The sequence below is a fragment of the Babylonia areolata genome, chromosome 30 (genome assembly GCF_041734735.1).
Source record: "Babylonia areolata isolate BAREFJ2019XMU chromosome 30, ASM4173473v1, whole genome shotgun sequence".
Taxonomy (NCBI): Eukaryota; Metazoa; Mollusca; class Gastropoda; order Neogastropoda; family Buccinidae; genus Babylonia; species Babylonia areolata.
Window position 1 is genome coordinate 20,579,168 of NC_134905.1, and position 19,585 is coordinate 20,598,752.

At 44.4% G+C, this 19,585-nt stretch overlaps 1 protein-coding gene across 1 annotated transcript in view; it reads left to right on the forward strand.

Moving 5' to 3' along the window:
* LOC143275572 (uncharacterized) overlaps nt 1–19,096 on the forward strand; it is a 58,507-nt gene extending 39,411 nt beyond the window's left edge. The window contains exons 7-9 of the mRNA XM_076579773.1: nt 11,457–11,588; nt 13,997–14,271; nt 16,751–19,096. Coding sequence (XP_076435888.1) covers nt 11,457–11,588; nt 13,997–14,271; nt 16,751–17,042 — 699 coding nt within the window. The 3' untranslated portion in view covers nt 17,043–19,096. The remainder of the gene's footprint in view (nt 1–11,456; nt 11,589–13,996; nt 14,272–16,750) is intronic.
* The last annotated feature ends 489 nt before the right edge of the window (nt 19,097–19,585 follow it).

Consider the following 19,585-nt stretch of genomic DNA (forward strand, 5'->3'; position numbering starts at 1 on the left):
GTGCGGAACATAAGAATGGCTCAAGCACTTGAGTTGATTCATGAAACCGGGTCTGATGATGAAGGTGCTGTTGTTGGATTGTTCGACAATGCAGGTGACAAAATTTCAGACTCTGATTCCGGCTATATTCCTGATAAAATCGACGACAAAGTGGCAGACAGTGTCACCGTGACGATGACGAAGGCGGAATGGCTGGTCAGCAAAACTCGACACCAACACGTGCGCTTGTTGCAGGGGCTGATTCTCCAACTAATGGAGAAGAATCCAAGCAGATGGAAATAGATGAGGACAATCTGTGCATTGTGTAAAAAAAAAAAGTGTATGTGTGGTGTTCTTTCCTATTCTGGCAAATATTTTTCAGTGTGTTTGAAGACTGCAAGCAGCAATCAGTTTTTTGTTAATTTTTTTCCAATATATTCTAATCAAATATCTTTTTTTATGCAGCATGCATAAATAGTATCATTAGCACATCAAACCAAGAGTACAGGAGTGTGACTGAACCAGTGTAGGAGGATTCAGAGCATGAAGAAGTGGATTACCTGTGTTAAATTTTTTTTTTGTTTTCCTGCCAATGTGTATCATATTGGATTACCTATATCATCAAAACCATGTGGTTCCTTCACTTAAGGTAAGCATTTTTAGTAAATTCATTGTTATATCTGTCCACTGGTATGTGTTTTATGTTTGTAGGGTGAGTGGTTGATTTTTTGTGATTTTAAAAAAACTGCTAAATCAACAACGTCTGGTTGGCTGCCGCTTTCCGACGCTTTTCCGCTCACTTGAAAGCGTGTCGGACTCATTGTTACAACAGATTTTATTTTTTCTAACGTTACCGATCTTACTTTAAGGGCGTTAACTCACAATTTCTAGATAACTCAGACACTTTTCTTGTGAGTTCCTTCCCTTAGACCGTTGTCCATTCGTTCTGTCGTTTCTTTGTTCGTGAAAACGACAACCGGAAGCACATGGTTTTCAACATGGCGGCATGAAGGCGAAACCGATTCGTGCGGAACATAAGAATGGCTCAAGCACTTGAATTGATTCATGAAACCGGGTCTGATGATGAAGGTGCTGTTGTTGGATTGTTCGACAATGCAGGTGACAAAATTTCAGACTCTGATTCCGGCTATATTCCTGATAAAATCGACGACAAAGTGGCAGACACTGTCACCGTGACGATGACGAAGGCGGAATGGCTGGTCAGCAAAACTCGACACCAACACGTGCGCTTGTTGCAGGGGCTGATTCTCCAACTAATGAGAAGAATCCAAGCAGATGGAAATAGATGAGGACAATCTGTGCATTGTGTAAAAAAAAAAGTGTATGTGTGTTGGTTTTTCCTATGAGTGTACAGTCCAGCAAATGTTTTTCAGTGTGTTTCAAGACTGCAAGCAGCAATCAGTTTTTTGTTAATTTTTTTTCCAATATATTCTAATCAAATATCTTTTTTTATGCAGCAGGCACAAATAGTATCATTAGCACATCAAACCAAGAGTTCAGGAGTGTGACTGAACCAGTGTAGGAGGATTCAGAGCATGAAGAAGTGGATTACCTGTGTTAAAAAAAAAAAAGTTTCCCTGCCAATGTGTATCATATTGGATTACCTATATCATCAAAACCATGTGGTTCCTTCACTTAAGGTAAGCATTTTTAGTAAATTCATTGTGATATCTGTCCACTGGTATGTGTTTTATGTTTGTAGGGTGAGTGGTTGATTTTTTGTGATTTTTAAAATACTGCTAAATCAACAACGTCTGGTTGGCTGCCGATTTCTGACGCTATTCCGCTCACTTGAAAGCGTGTCGGACGGATTGTTACAACAGATTTTGATTTTTTTTTTAACGTTACCGATCTTACTTTGAGGGCGTTAACTCGATTTCTAGATAACTGAGACACTTTTCTTGTGAGTTCCTTCCCTTAGACTGTTGTCCATTCGTCGAAGGCACAACAGCACATGGTTTTCAACATGGCGGCACGAAGGTGAAACCGATTCGTGCGGAACATAAGAATGGCTCAAGCACTTGAATTGATTCATGAAACCGGGTCTGATGATGAAGGTGCTGTTGTTGGATTGTTCGACAATGCAGGTGACAAAATTTCAGACTCTGATTCCGACTATATTCCTGATAAAATCGACGACAAAGTGGCAGACACTGTCACCGTGACGATGACGAAGGCGGAATGGCCGGTCAGCAAAACTCGACACCAACACGTGCGCTTGTTGCAGGGGCTGATTCTCCAACTAATGGAGAAGAATCCAAGCAGATGGAAATAGATGAGGACAATCTGTGCATTGTGTAAAAAAAAAGTGTATGTGTGGTGTTTTTTCCTATTCTGGCAAATATTTTTCAGTGTGTTTCAAGACCGCAAGCAGCAATCAGTTTTTTGTTAATTTTTTTTCCAATATATTCTAATCAAATATCTTTTTTTATGCAGCATGCATAAATAGTATCATAAGCACATCAAACCAAGAGTACAGGAGTGTGACTGAACCAGTGTAGGAGGATTCAGAGCATGAAGAAGTGGATTACCTGTGTTAAAAAAAAAAAAGTTTCCCTGCCAATCTGTATCATATTGGATTACCTATATCATCAAAACCATGTGGTTCCTTCACTTAAGGTAAGCATTTTTAGTAAATTCATTGTGATATCTGTCCACTGGTATGTGTTTTATGTTTGTAGGGTGAGTGGTTGATTTTTTGTGATTTTTTAAAAACTGCTTAACTCAACAACGTCTGGTTGGCTGCTGATTTTTGACGCTATTCCGCTCACTTGAAAGCGTGTCGGACGCATTGTTACAACAGATTTTGATATTTTTTTTTTAACGTTACTGATCTTACTTTAAGGGTGTTAACTCACAATTTCTAGATAACTCAGACTCTTTTCTTGTGGTCTGTGTCCAACCTGTCATGTATTGGTTGACTGGCTTCACGGTATCCATTGCAGCCCATATATATTGAGGCTACATTGTGCGTTTCGTCCAATACCCTATCAGCTCGGCTGAGTGACAAGCCACGGGGGAGGGGTAGAGGGGACTGCGACCAACATACCCGGAAGTCTCCAAACTCGGCCGTGTTGATTGTCTCAGAGAAGCGCCGCCTTTCTCTTCTCGCCAGTGTCAGCGGCCTACACGTCTCACTTCATCCACTGGACTGGGTGTGGACCGCTGAGCTGACTGGGAAGAAGTGGCAGCTGGGGTTAAGTAAACAGGCCGCCACGTGTGGCAGCTGGTTCTCCATCTTGTTAGAGGCTGGCAGCGTACATTTCACTGCTGGACGGTAATAGAGTGTAGACATTTTCAGCAAAATATTTCATCGCTGTTTGACAATAAACTGCAACAATAGGTATGAGAAAGAGTATTATTTGCTAAAAAAAAAAGAAAGAAAAAAGAACTAAACAAACAACAAAAAGAAAGAAAGAAACAAACATATGATCTTTTATTTTTGACATATCTCTCTCTCTCTCTTAGTCTTGACCATAAGGATAATAATAATAACAACTAATGACAATAATGGTTACAGTATTAACGATTTTGATAATGATCATAACAATAACAATGATAACAATAATAATAACATTGACAACAACAATAATGATGATGATGATGATGATGATGATGATAATGATAATGATGATGATAATATAATAATATAAATAATAATAATAATAATAAAAGCAACAAATAGTTGTCTTAGGTGGTATCAGTATCAGTAGCTCAAAGAGGCATCACTGTGTTCGGACAAATCCATATACGCTACACCACATTTGCTAAGCAGATGCCTGACAAGCAGTGTAACCCAACGCACTTTGTCAGACCTTGAGAGAAAAAAAGAAAAAAAACGAAATAAAGAGAGAAGTGAATGAATATTTAAAAAAAATAAATAATTAACTCTCTCCATACGAACGGCAAAAGAGACGACGTTAACAGCGTTTCACCCCAATTACCCTCATCAAAATATTGCAAGTGGAAGGCTCTTATACTGAAGAGGTGAATGTTGACAAAGAGTACCACAATTCTGACGACAGAAGCTAAAGGTTGGGTCATTCAGACACCCACTGGACATCCGAGGGGTCTGTGTAGAGGAGAAGAGAGGACTGGCCGTACTGAGTGAGTTAAGAATAAAAATAGAAATAGAAATAAAAATGAAATAAAAGGAAATGATAATGCTAAATAAGGATGAAATAATATGGAAAAAAAAGAATGAATAAATAAACAATTTAACAGAAAAAAATATAAAAAAGAATTTTAAAAAATACTGAAAAAAACAACAACAAAACAACCTTGTCTTGGACAAAGTTCATGTAGCAAATCGTACACTAAAGTCGACAAATGTTGTCCATCGATAGAAGGAAAAAAGAAAATCAGAAAACAAAATAGAGGGAAAAACAGAAAGTAGGAAAAATGGGAGGTTGGGAGCCCCACAATAGACACCAGAAAAAAAAAGCGTCAGTGTGTGTGTGACCAAACAAAAAAAAATTTTTAAAAAGGGGTGGGGTGGGGGGGGAAGAAAGTGGGAAAAATTAGCTTCCTGCCTATCTCTCTGTCTGTCTCACTGGATATGAGTACGCGCGCCTCTGTGTGTGTGTCAGTGTGTGTGTGTGTGTGCGCGTGTGTGTGTGTGCGTTTGTGTGTGCACGTGCGCGCATGTGTGCGTGCGCGGTCATTGTGTGTGTGCGTGCGTGTCAGTGTGTTTGTGTGTGTGTGCGTGCGCGCGCGCGTGCATGCATGTGTGTGTGTGCACTTGGCGCGTGTGTGCGTGCGCAGTCGTGTGTGTGTGTGTGTGTCGCTGTGTGTGTGTTTTGTGTGTGTGTGTGTGTGTGTGTGTGTGTGTGTGTGAGTGTGTGTGTCCGTCAGTGTGTGCGTGCATGTGTGTGTGTGTGTGTGTGTGTGCCCGCGTGTGTGTGTGTGTGTGTGTGTGTGTGTCTTTGTGTGTGTGTGTGTGTGTGTGTGCGCGAGTGTGCACGCGTGCGCGTGTGTGCGTGCGCGGTTGTGTGTGTGTCAGTGTGTGTGTGTGTGTGTGTGTGTGTGTGATCGCGCGCGCGTGTGTGAGTGCGCGGTTGTCACAGCGTCAGTGTGTGTGTGTGTGTGTGTGTGTCAATGTGTGTGTGTGTGCGTGCGTGCGTGCGTGTGTGTGTGTGTGTGTGTGTGAATGTGTGTGTGTGTGTGTACCCATTCCATTTTCTTGACGTCAGTGGTTCTGCAGTCTTATCCCAGACAAAATGTTTCTTATAATTTCTGCACCATATGAGTGCAATGGCTTACACATATTGTATGGGTATTTGCAGTACTCTCTGTAGAGTTGAGTTTAACGACCTATCTGCAATAAGCCTTTAAGGTCAAGTTGTTGTGAACAGATGTCCAGCAGTAGTCGTTTGTGGTCTGTCAGTACACTCTCGTCTACCGAGCTTTGTATACCAGGGGATTGGCTGCTCACGAACAGGGCCGCTCGCGTGGCCGCTGGAGGTTGGCGGTCTGTGTCCAACCTGTCATGTATTGGCCGCAGTGTCCGGCCTCACGGTATCCAATGCAGCCCATATATATTGAGGCTACATTGTGCGTTTCGTCCAATACCCTATCAGCTCGGCTGAGTGACAAACCACGGGGGAGGGGTAGAGGGGACTGCGACCAACATACCCTGTTTTGTTGTGGCCTGGACAGTGGGTTTGGGAGTGGTCAATGTTGCTGACACCTCTCTGCCGTGTTTTCAAACTCGGTGGCAGAGGGGGGGAGGAGACTGCGGCGAAGACTTCTGTTTAAGCCAGTGGGTGGGCACGCCCTCGTTCATACAAGAAGACCTGACAGACGATGAGAGCACAATGAACCACGCCCCTTTTACCGACATCCCAGCACTGTGTGGTTTCCAGCTCAGCGGGGCGCGTGGCAGTCAGCAAGGCACAGCACCTTGACACACACCAGGGGGCTGGTCTTGGGTGAGAAGTAGAGAGGTGTGCGTGCAAACAAAAGTGTGTTGTCTCACAAGATTTCCTCTTCACCTTTTCGGGATTTCACTTTGTGAATTGGACTGCAACCCTGCTATCTGTTTAGTTTTGTTCTTCACTGTGCCTCTCGCTTCTCCTTTTTTCAGCGAAACTTTAAGAAGGGCTTAGGGCCCGAAACGTCGGGATACTCTCTTCAAAGGACAAGTCACCACCTACAGGTCAGTCTCAACCGTTTTCTCGCCTATCACATTGAGCGTTTCGTCCAACACCCTATCAGCGCGGCTGAGCATGGGGTTATGCGGATGTGATGAGTCACATGACGACACAGCCAGCCAGCCTACCTCCTTTTGTGGTCATTACACGGGATTGCCGTCCACCCACCATTTCCTCCCTCCCCTAATCTCACCCGTCCCAGCATTGACCGCGGCAGTACACACACGTGCCGATGGGTCAACACCGCTGTCGTTCATACAAGAAGACCTGACAGACGACGAGAGCACAATGAACCATGAGCCCCTTTTACCGACAAGGCACGGCACCTTGACACACGCCAGGGGGCTGGTCTCAGGTGAGAAGTGGAGAGGTGTGTGCGCAAACAAAAGTGTGTTGTCTCACACATCACATTGTGTGTTTCGTCCAATACCCTATCAGCGCGGCTGAGTGACAAGCCGCGGGGCAGGGGTAGAGGCGACAGCAACCAACATACCCTGTGGTGGGTGGAGGAGACTGGCAAAGACACCTGTTTAAGCCAGTGGGTGAGGCACGCCGGAGTTTGGACTGGGACCGCCCAAGTTTCCAAAACCACTGACCCTCCAGTTGTTTGCACACTCGGCCGTGTATTGTCTTCGCAGCGTCACCTTTCTCTTCTCGCCAGGGTCAGCGTTGAAGGGACGGCTACGGGAGTGGGGTGGAGTGTCGGGGACGGATGGCGGTTTGTGGCTTTGTCACTTCATTTGAAACTGGTGGTGGTCTGCTGTTGTGGGGTGTGTGGTTCGTCACTCGGGCTGAGTTTCATCGCTTTTTGCAATACATGTTCAGCTTCAGCAACGCCATCATGGATACCTCTAACGCCAACTTCAAGCGTGCTCATCTCGATTCGCAGGATCTTACTGACTCTGTGCGTAGTGATTCATTTGTGGGAAATGTGTCTGTCTATGACGCATTGTCAGCCACGGATACTGGTTTAAACCAGAGGCAACTTCAGGCTAATTCCTATGTTGTGTGGAGGCAAATGTCTCAATTCTTGTTGCAGCAATCGAGAATGCAGGCTCCGGGCTCGGTGCTTACCACCGTGGGGCCTGCCACAGTGTCCACATCCACAGCTTCAGCCAATCTGGTCCAGTCTGTGGATGTGAGTTTGGCTCCCCGCACCACCGCTGCACGGAATCTGCTCTCATGCCTCTGCCACTTGGTGGGCATAGCCATATATCAATGTCAACTTCGTCAGTATATGTGACAGGGCAGGCGACTGCTTCACTCACTGCTAACACAGCTACAACGAGCCAGCACTTACTCTGGGCCAACCGCTGATGACACGTGCCGCACCTTTATCAAGTGTCAACACAGTGGGTACAGCACCCCCTGTCTCAGCCACACTCTGATACCCCATCACCTCGTGGGGTTATGCGGGTGTGACGAGTCACATGACAACACAGCCAGCCAGCCTACCTCAATCATGTGGTCAGTACGTGGGAGTGTTGTCCACCCACCATTTCCTCCCTCCCCTAATCTTACCCGTCCCAGCATTGACCGCGGCAGTACACACACGTGCTGATGGGTCAACACCGCTGTCGTTCATACAAGAAGACCTGACAGACAATGAGAGCACAATGAACCATGCGCCCCTTTTACCGACAAGGCACGGCACCTTGACACACGCCAGGGGGCTGGTCTCAGGTGAGAAGTGGAGAGGTGTGTGCGCAAACAAAAGTGTGTTGTCTCACACATCACATTGTGTGTTTCGTCCAATACCCTATCAGCTCGGGGTGACAAGCCGCGGGGCAGGGGTAGAGGCGACAGCAACCAACATACCCTGTGGTGGGTGGAGGAGACTGGCAAAGACACCTGTTTAAGCCAGTGGGTGAGCACGCCGGAGTTTGGACTGGGACCGCCCAAGTTTCCAAAACCACTGACCCTCCAGTTGTTTGCACACTCGGCCGTGTATTGTCTTCGCAGCGTCACCTTTCTCTTCTCGCCAGGGTCAGCGTTGAAGGGACGGCTACGGGAGTGGGGTGGAGTGTTGGGGACGGATGGCGGTTTGTGGCTTTGTCGCTCCCTTTGAAACTGGTGGTGGTCTGCTGTTGTGGGGTGTGTGGTTCGTCACTCGGGCTGAGTTTCATCGCTTTTTGCAATACATGTTCAGCTTCAGCGACGCCATCATGGATACCTCTAACGCCAACTTCAAACGTGCTCATCTCGATTCGCAGGATCTTACTGACTCTGTGCGTAGTGATTCATTTGTGGGAAATGTGTCTGTCTATGACGCATTGTCAGCCACGGATACTGGTTTAAACCAGAGGCAACTTCAGGCTAATTCCTATGTTGTGTGGAGGCAAATGTCTCAATTCATGTTGCAGCAATCGAGAATGCAGGCTCCGGGCTCGGTGCTTACCACCGTGGGGCCTGCCACAGTGTCCACATCCACAGCTTCAGCCAATCTGGTCCAGTCTGTGGATGTGAGTTTGGCTCCCCGCACCACCGCTGCGCGGCTTCTGCTCTCATGCCTCTGCCGTTTGGTGGGCATAGCCATATACCAATGTCAACTTCGTCAGTGTATGTGACAGGGCAGGCGACTGCTTCACTCACTGCTAACACAGCTACAACGAGCCAGCACTTACTCCGGGCCAACCGCCGATGACACGTGCCGCACCTTTATCAAGTGTCAACACAGTGGGTACACCACCCCCTGTCTCAGCCACACTCTGATACCCCATCACCTCGTGGGGTTATGCGGGTGTGACGAGTCACATGACAACACAGCCAGCCAGCCTACCTCAATCATGTGGTCAGTACGTGGGAGTGTTGTCCACCCACCATTTCCTCCCTCCCCTAATCTCACCCGTCCCAGCATTGACCGCGGCAGTACACACACGTGCCGATGGGTCAACACCGCTCTCGTTCATACAAGAAGACCTGACAGACGACGAGAGCACAATGAACCACGCTCCTTTTACCGACATCCCAGCACTGTGTGGTTTCCAGCTCAGCGGGGCGCGTGGCAGTCAGCAAGGCACGGCACCTTGACACACGCCAGGGGGCTAGTCTCAGGTGAGAAGCGGAGAGGTGTGCGCGCAAACAAAAGTGTGCTGTCTCACACATCACGTGAGCAAGCGGCCATCTTTGGGTCACAGTCCCGTGACGCTGTCGTCCCTCTCAGCAACACTTCGGCCAGACGGGATGAACACCTCGCTGTGGTACAAAACTGACTTGGTGCTGTCTCTCATGCACAACATCTACCCTTGGATAAACTGACCTACAAAGTCGTGTTCATGCTTGCTGCTTACACGGTTAAAAGGGTGAGTGATCTACTTCTCTTTTTTCAGTGGATAGTTCTGTGTCATGTCAGCTCCAGTTGTGCAGTGTTGCGAATGGCTTTCGGTTCGAAGATGGACAGCCGGATCATATCACAGATCTCCACCGGTCAAGCTCAAAGTGTGTGAGAATAAAACCTTGTGTCCTGTCACCTATGTGTCGGAATACGTGCACTGGACAGCAGGTCAACAACAGGCTGACAACTCATTGTTTCCCCTTTCACCTTCAAACCTGTGAAACTAGCAACGGTCAGAAGGTGGATTACTAACATTCTGCACAAGGCTGGGGTGACCACGTGCCACAATCACCAGCTGTGCTGTGCAACACAGCATTCCACTGCAGGCCACCATGAACAGCGCTGACTGGTCACGCCGCGATACACCCTTCAGACATTTATAAATTCCCACGGTCTGTTGAGTACTTTCCTTTCGTTCGTTCTCTTGTGTATGTTCGTTTGGTTGATATTGCTTGTGTTTGTACATAAAATATATGTTTGGTGTCATATACTGTACCATGTCAAACTGATGCAAACCAGGCCTATCTATTAGCTCTTCTCGGACAAACATTTATCGCGGCAACTCAGTGATACGACATCTCGCCATCAGATCGCCGTCTGCTAGCAGGTAAACAATCATTCTCAACGGCCGCCATTTTTCAGATAAGTGACATCATTGATTTGCTCTGTCTTTGCCAACCTTTTATGCATTAGAAATGTTATTTTCATGCATGTGTGTTGTTTGTGGTGGCTTTAACTCTCTCCATACGAACGGCGAAAGAGACGACGTTAACAGCGTTTCACCCCAGTCACCATCATCAAAATATTGCAAGCGGAAGGCTCTTATACTGAAGACGTGAATGTTGACAAAGAATACCACAATTCTGACGACGGAAGCTAAAATCTGGGTCATTCAGACACCCACTGGACATCTGAGGGGTCTGTGTAGATGAGAAGAGAGGACTGGCCGTACTGAGTGAGTTAAAATATATGTTTGCATATGTACTTTTTGTGCTATCAGTCTGTGTTTCTGTTACATTTTTAGATAGCTCTGTGGTTTCTGTTTGTCTATATTATATTGAGTTCCTCTTCTCTCACTTGTCTGAACCCATGCAACGGTCAAACAGTCACCCATAATTATGTGTAAGCCATTGCACTCAATGTGGTGCAGAAATTGAAAAATTCTAAAGTGTATCGACATAAAATGATAATTTCTGCACTATTGTGCGATGGCTTACACAATGATGATCGCATGGTTTTCATCTTATGTAATTATGTTCCTTTTTTTTCTCTCTCGTATTATAAAAAGCAACGAAAGCCATAATGTAGGCTCATATATATATATATATATATATATATATATATATATATATATATATATATACGGGGCTGCAAGGGATGCTGGGAGGCCTGGTTGGTTGGACACAGACCGCTGATCTCCAGTGGCAATGCAAGCAGCCCATCGCGAAGTTTTCCCTTGTTATACAAAGCTCGGTAGAAGAGAGAGAGTATTGTAAATGCCCCCATAATGTGTAAAGCCATTGCACAATAGTGCAGAAATTATGATTTCATGTGGTTACACTTTAAAAAAATTTTCAGCTTATCGTTGGTTTTCTTTTCCTACTTAATTTACGAAGAGAGACAGACAGACAGACAGAGACAGAGAAACAGACAGACAGAGAGAGACACAGACACAGAGACAAAGACAGAGAGAGAGACAAAGAGAGAGACAAACACACACACACACACACACACACACACACACACACACACACACACACACACACAGAGACAAAGATAAAGATAAAGAGAGACAAAGACATAGATACAGAGAGCGAAAGAGAGAGACAGACACAGAGACAAAGAGAGACAGACAGACAGACAGAGCACAGAGACACAGACACACAGACAGACAAAGACCCCCCCGAATCTAGTCCTGTCGATTAATAATCAATCCTTCTCTCCATGCCAACGCGTCACGCATGGAGCAGGCCTTCTCTGGTGGGGGGCCTGCGGCGCCTTCGCTGGGCTTGCAAACCCTGTGCGTGGAACACGTGAACTACCACCACCGGCTGGCTTACCTCCTGTCTTGCTGGCCACACTCGCTCTTCCGCCGATTAGAGGTACTCTAACAGCGTCACCCCTTTTAAAAATTTTTTTTTCCTGCATGCAGTTTTATTTGTTTTTCCTATCGAAGTGGATTTTTTCTACAGAATTTTGCCAGGAACAACCCTTTTATTGCCATGGGTTCTTTTACGTGTGTTAAGTGCATGCTGCACACGGGACCTCGGTTTATCGTCTCATCCGAATGACTAGCGTCCAGGCCACCACTCAGGTCTAGTGGAGGAGGAGAAAATATCGGCGGCTGAGCCGTGATTTGAACCAGCTCGCTCAGAATCTCTCGCTTCCTGGGCGGACGCGTTTCCTCTAGGCCATCACTCTACAAACAAACAAAAACAAGGGGGGAAAAAAAACGAGCATAAACAAGCCTAAAGCACATCGTGTGCTCATACTGTACACTTCAATTTCAATGTGACGGCTGATGATCGAAATATAATGATGATGATGATGATGATGATTAATGTTGTTGCTGCTGCTGTTGCTATCAGATCACTTATTCATTCATAAAACTATCTTGTAATCTGTTAGCTCTGCAAGCTCACGACAAAATGTCTGTGTCTAAAGCTGCCTATTGTTGGTAGCAATAGTGGCAACTCTCTCTCTCTCTCTCTCTATCTATCTATCTATCTATCTGCATATATATATATATATATATATATATATATATATATATATATATATATCATTTGTTGTTGTTGTTGTTGTTAAGATAATGATAAAGTATTCTAGTAATCTGTTAGTTCGGCAAGAGTATGATGAAATGTCCTGTTTTAATGTCGCCTTTGTTATCAGCAAACGTGTCCGTTCTTTTCGTTGGTGTTTGTTTGTCCTATGAATCTCAGTGAATCCATGTAGAAAATAATTTCTCTTTTAGAGAGAACAATATAGTGTTCTCGTGCCTTGTATTCGGTTAGCTCCGCAAGAGCAGAACGAAATACTTGTTTTCAATGTCGCCTCTGTTATCAGCAAAAGTGTCAACAATTTCTCCTTTTAGATATGATAATAATTACAGTATTCTTGTACCATTGTAATCTCTTAGCTCCGCAAGGACAGGATGAGATGTCCGTTTTCTAATGTCACCTTTGTTATCAACAAAAAGGTCAATAATTTCTCTTTTCAGAGCTTTGTTGATGACGATGATGATAATAATAATAATAATAATAATAATAATAATAATAATAATAATAAAGTATTCTCGTACCTGGAAATCGTGTCAACGGATTCTATTTTTAGAGATAATGATAATAAAATAATATTTTCGCACATTGCAGTCTGTTAGCTGCACAGGAAGAGGATAAAATGCCTGTTTTTAATGGCGCCTTTTTTTTTTTTTTTATCAGCAAACGGATTCCCTCTTCAGACACAAATGATATAGTATTTTCGTACCTTGCAGTCTGCCGGCTACACAAGACCAGGATAAAATGCCTGTTTTTAATGTCGCCTTTTTTTTCTTTCTTTTTTTTTAAATCAGCAAAGGTTAACAACGAATTCTCTTTTTAGATCTAATGATAGTGTTTTCACACCTTGCAATCTGCCAGCTACGCAAGAGCAGGATAAGATGCCTGTTTTTAATGTCACTTTTTTTTTTTATCAGGATAAGATGCCTGTTTTTAATGTCGCTTTTTTTATCAGCAAATATAACAACGGATTTCCTCTTTAGATATAATGATATAGTATTCCCCTGCCTTTGCAATTTGCCAGCTACACAAGACCAGGATAAGATGCCTGTTTTTAATGTCGCCTTTTTTTTTCTTTTTTTTTTTTATATCAGCAAACGTAACAACGGATTCTCTTTTTAGATATAATGATATAGTATTCCCGTGCCTTTGTAATCTGCCAGCTGCGCAAGACTAGGATAAGATGCCTGTTTTTAATGTCGCTTTTTTTTTTTTATCAGCAAATGTAACAACGGATTCTCTTTTTAGATATAATGATATAGTATTTTCGTACCTTTGCTGCAATCTGCCAGCTACACAAAAGCATGATAAAATGCCTGTTTTTAACGTCGCCTTTGCAATCAGTAAAATGCATCAGAACTTTTCGTTGGAATAACATTTTTATGTCCATACAGAACCAATACAGAAACCAATTTAAACAGTTCATCTTTTGGAGAGAATAATACAGTATTCTCATGCCTGTTTTTCACGTCATCTTTGTCATCAGCAAAAGTGTCGTAATTTTTCGTTGGTAGATGTTCTCTGATTTTCATATGATCCATAACAGAAAACAATTTCTCTTTTAGAGACGATAATGTAATATTCTCGTATCTTTTTGCAATCTGGCACGTTGGGTTACGCTGCTGGTCAGGCATCTGCTTGGCAGATGTGGTGTAGCGTAGATGGATTTGTCCGAACGCAGTGACGCCTCCTTGAGCTACTGAAATTGAAACTGAAACTTTGCAATCTGCCAGCTACGCAAGAGCAACCTCAACTCAGTATCTCAGTCCCTGAGGGACAAGCTCTACCACGGGCGCCACCTGAGTACCCTGGTGCTGGAGCACTGTCACGTGCTGAGCGCCACCTTGGAGAGCGTCCTGCAGGGGCTGTGTGAGGCCTGGGACCACCTCGTGCTCACCTCCCTCACCCTCAGCCTCCTGTCCACATCGCGTCACTTCGCTCGCCAGGACGCTCGGAAACCTTCCTTCAGGCCCTCATTAACTCTCCATGGGTGTCGTCTTTTAGCTAGGTGTGTGTGTGTGTGTGTGTGTGTGTGTGTGTGTGTAGAGTGGTGTGTGGGATGTGTGTGTGTGTGTGGTGGGTGGTATGCGCACGTGTGTGTGCGTGTATGTGTGTGTGTGGTGTGGGGAGGGGTGTGGGATGTGTGTGTGTGCGTGTGCGGTGGGTGGTGTGTGCATGCGTGTGTGTGTGTGTGTGTGTGTGTGTGTGGTGTGGGGAGGGGTGTGTGGGATGTGGGATGTGTGTGTGTGTGTGGTGGGTGGTATGCGCACGTGTGTGTGCATGTATGTGTGTGTGTGGTGTACGGTAGGTGGTGTGTGCATGCGTGTGTGTGTGTGGTGTGCGGAGGGGTGCGTGGGATGTGTGTGTGTGTGCATGTGCGGTGGGTGGTGTGTGGTGTGTGGGGAGGGGTATGTGGTGTGTGTGTGTGTGTGTGTGTGCATGTGTGTGGGGAGGGGTATGTGATGTGTGTGTGTGTGTGTGTGTGTGTGTGTGTGTGTGTGTGTGTGAGCAGTTCCAATCCTCACCGACATGGAGGTACATGAATGCACTCCCGCTGAGAAGGTCACACTCCCATAAAGGAGCGATTTCATTTCTTTATTGACATTGTTGTGGTTCATTATCACACTCCCATGAAGGAGCGATTTCATTTCTTTATTGACATTGTTGTGGTTCATTATCACACTCCAATGAAGTAGAGATTTTTTATTTCTTTATTGACATTGTTGTGGTTCATTATCACACTCCCATAAAGGAGCGATTTCATTTCTTTATTGACATTGTTGTGGTACATTATCACACTCCCATGAAGAAGCGATTTCATTTCTTTCTTGACATTGTTGTGGTTCATTATCACATCCCATAAAGGAGCGATTTCATTTCTTTATTGACATTGTTGTGGTATATTATCACACTCCCATGAAGGAGCGATTTCATTTCTTTATTGACATTATTGTGGTACATTATCACACTCTATAAAGGAGCGATTTCATTTCTTTATTGACATTGTTGTGGTACATTATCACACTCCTATAAAGGAGCGATTTCATTTCTTTATTGACATTGTTGTGGTTCATTATCACACTCCATGAAGGAGCGATTTTATTATTTTATTGACATTGTTGTGGTACATTATCACACTCCATAAAGGAGCGATTTCATTTCTTTATTGACATTGTTGTGGTACATTATCACACTCCCATGAAGGAGCGATTTCATTTCTTTATTGACATTGTTGTGGTACATTATCACACTCCATGAAGGAGCGATTTCATTTCTTTATTGACATTGTTGTGGTACATTATCACACTCCTATAAAGGAGCGATTTCATTTCTTTATTGACATTGTTGTGGTTCATTATCACACTCCATGAAGGAGCGATTTTATTATTTTATTGACATTGTTGTGGTACATTATCACACTCCATAAAGGAGCGATTTCATTTCTTTATTGACATTGTTGTGGTACATTATCACACTCCCATGAAGGAGCGATTTCATTTCTTTATTGACATTGTTGTGGTACATTATCACACTCCATGAAGGAGCGATTTCATTTCTTTATTGACATTGTTGTGGTACATTATCACACTCCCATGAAGGAGCGATTTCATTTCTTTATTGACAATGTTGTGGTACATCATCACACTCCATGAAGGAGTGATTTCATTTCTTTATTGACATTGTTGTGGTACATTATCACACTCCCATGAAGGAGCGATTTCATTTCTTTATTGACATTGTTGTGGTACATTATCACACTCCATGAAGGAGCGATTTCATTTCTTTATTGACCATGAAGGAGCGATTTCATTTCTTTATTGACATTGTTGTGGTACATTATCACACTCCCATAAAGGAGCGATTTCATTTCTTTATTGACAATGTTGTGGTACATTATCACACCCTATAAAGGAGCGATTTCATTTCTTTATTGACCATGAAGGAGCGATTTCATTTCTTTATTGACCATGAAGGAGCAATTTCATTTCTTTATTGACTATGAGGGAGCGATTTCATTTCTTTATTGACCATGAAGGAGCAATTTCATTTCTTTATTGACCATGAAGGAGCGATTTCATTTCTTTATTGACATTGTTGTGGTACATTATCACACTCTATAAAGGAGCTATTTCATTTCTTTATTGACATTGTTGTGGTACATGATCCCACTCCCAATGATCTTGATTCATTGATCTTTGCCAGCATGTTCTTGTGGTTGTGTTATTATTATTATTAATAATAGTAGTGGTAGCAGTACTTCTTTGTGTGTGTGTGTGTGTGTGTGTGTCTATATCTGTGTCTGTGTGTATGTATAGTTACTAGTGTATGTTTGTGTGTGTTTAATAATGTAAAAATTGGATAAAAATGTTTGAAGAAAAAAACAAAAAAACCTCTGTCCAAGAATGCTGTGCATGATTATCGTACACTTCCATAAGGAGGATTCCATTATAACCCCAGTTAAATGACATTCATTTTCTTCTTCACAGGTTCCTTTCTCTCTCTCCCACCCTCTCCGACATGTCGCTGTGCCATGATGGCATTGATGACGCCAAGGTTCGGGTCCTTGTCGAGGCGGCCTCCAGAAGCGAGACGCTGACGTCACTGGACCTGACGGGCAACGTCATCGGGGACGCGTCGTGCGAGGACGTCATCGCTGTCGTCACGGGCTCCCGGAAGTTGAGCGCCCTCTACCTGCACGACAACAGCTTCGGTGCTGACGTCAGGAAAGTGCTCGTCAACTGCTCCCTGGAAAAAACGTCGTTCAAACTCAGTCTGTGATGGTGACGTCAGTCCCTTCTGTGAATGACGGCCTGCAGTCAGTAAGTCAGTCTGTGTGGTGACGTCAGTCTGTGTGGTGACGTCAGTCTGTGGAGACGTCACTCTGCAGTGAGGTGTCTGTGGTGACGTCACTGTGGTAATGCCTTTTTTCTTTCCTTTAATATATATATATATATATATATATATATATATATATACATATATACAGAAAACATGAAACAGTAGTGCATGGACAGGAAAATTTCGGTGTCAAAGTGACCCAGAACCGGCCGTCATAATATCACTTGAGATGGGTACAATGACGTATGACTCAGTCTGCGATGACGTCAGTCAGTCTGTGATGACGTCAGTCTGTGATGAGGCCACCTTTTGACTACGGAGATAATAACTCAAGTCACTTGTGACGTCACATGTGAAAGCATCAGATACGATAGGGTGACGTCACATTTGAAAGCATTAGATACGATAGGGTGGCATCAGTCTGAACAACTTTCGATTTAAAGTTTTTGGTTCGAAAATGAGAATGACATTTCGCACAAGTAATGTTTCAAACCAGCGTTCGGTGTTATGGACAAGTGTTATGTGTGTGTGTGTGTGTGTGTGTGTGTGTGTGTGTGTGTGTGTGTGTGTGTGTTGCACGAGTTTCAGAGCGCGTGCTGCAACACGTGCACATAGTGTTCTTGGACGTAGAATGATCAAAGATTTATTATTTTATTTGGCGCGCGCGCGCGTGTGTGTGTGTGTGTGTGTGTGTGTAAGAGAGAGAGAGAGAGAGAGAGAGAGAGAGAGAGAGGGAGGGACGGAGGGACAGACAAAGAGAGAGACAAAGAGAGAGAGAGAGAATATGTGTGCGTGCGTGCGAGTGTGTGTGTGTGTGTGTTTGCGGGCGCGCGCGATTGTGTGACTTAATTCATTGCACATTACTAGACTATGTTAAGATATAGTGTGTGTGTGTGTGTGTGTGTGTGTGTGTGTGTGTGTGTACATGTGTGTGTGTGTACATGTGTGTGTGTGTGTGTGTGTGTACATGTGTGTGTGTCAGTGCGTGTGCATGAGTATTTACAATTGTTTTTGGCATCTTTTCACATTTTGTGATATTTGACATAGACTGTGTGTGTGTGTGTGTGTGTCTGTTACAGTGTGTCAGTTTGGTGTGTGCGTCAGTTTCATGTGTGTGTGGGGGGGTCGGGGACGGGTTGGGGGGGTAGGGGGAGAAAGGCGGGGGTGTTGCAAGGGCACGGTCTCTGCGCATGTCTGTGTGAATTTGCAAAGTATCATAAAATGAAAGCGTTTGTTGTACGTTTAATTCAGCCTCTTTCAGTCAATGTACATACTGTTTGAATTACTTGCTATGCATGGATCTGTGAAACTGACGTGTGTAAACTGATTGAAATAATAAGATATTTCTGTGACCAGAGACGTAGAACTTTCAAGGAATGTGTTCAACGTGTACTTCATCGTGACTTTTTGATCAGTGTTGTTACCTCTAGGCCATCACTCTATCTAAAATTAATAAAGAACTGGCTCGTATGAGCATCAGCGTTTCAAGTCCAAATCAACCAACTATCAAGAATCGCTGTTTGGGATGTGTGTATACTCACACAGTCAATATAAAAACAACACCCGTACCTTTCTCCACAGCGGCGAAAGTTGAAACTCCACCACCGGCGTGGCGAGTCGAACTGGGCCGAAGTTCACGCGATGCGCATGCGCAAGATTCAAGATGGCCGCGGAACTTTCCCGCGCTCTGGCTGCTGAAAGGTCACCTTGGAGTGGGGAGTATCCACTGCCCCTCAGTCCAAGCAATCCCATATTCTTCTCACTCTATCTCCCAGTCGCTTTGTTTCAATCTGCAGTAATGTTGTATCTGTGGATCAAACCAGAATTAAAAGAAAAGGAAATAATAGATAGGAAAAAAAAAATTAAAAAACGAAAAAAAAACTTGCACGCAGGAAAAAAAAAAGGCGCTCTCTGTAGCGACGGGCTTCTCTGGGGGAGAGAACAGCCCGAATTTCACACAGAGAAATCTATTGTGACGAAAAAAAAAAAAAGAAGAAAAGAGAGTAATACTAGTCAATGCAATACGAGGAGGTGTCAGACAGAGAGAGACAGACAGCGAGAGAGAGAGGGGGGGGGAGAAATCAGGAGAGAGGGGGAGGGACAGACGGACAGAGAGATGGCAGACAATGAGAGAGAGATAGAGAGGATGGAGAGTGATGGAGAGACAAAGAGAGAGGGGGGAGAGAGAGAGGGAGAGGGGGGGGAGAAAGAGGGAGAGGGAGAGACAGACGGACAGGCAGAGAGAAGGCAGATACTGAGAGAGAGAGAGAGAGAGAGAGAGAGAGATTCCTCTATCGTTGTCCTCACCACCCCACAAACGCAACCACAGGAACACTGACACACACACACACACACACACACACACACACACACACACAGATTCCTCTATCGTGGTCCTCACGAGAGAGAGAGAGAGAGAGAGAGAGAGAGAGAGAGAGAGATTCCTCTATCGTTGTCTTCACCACCCCACAAACGTCACCACA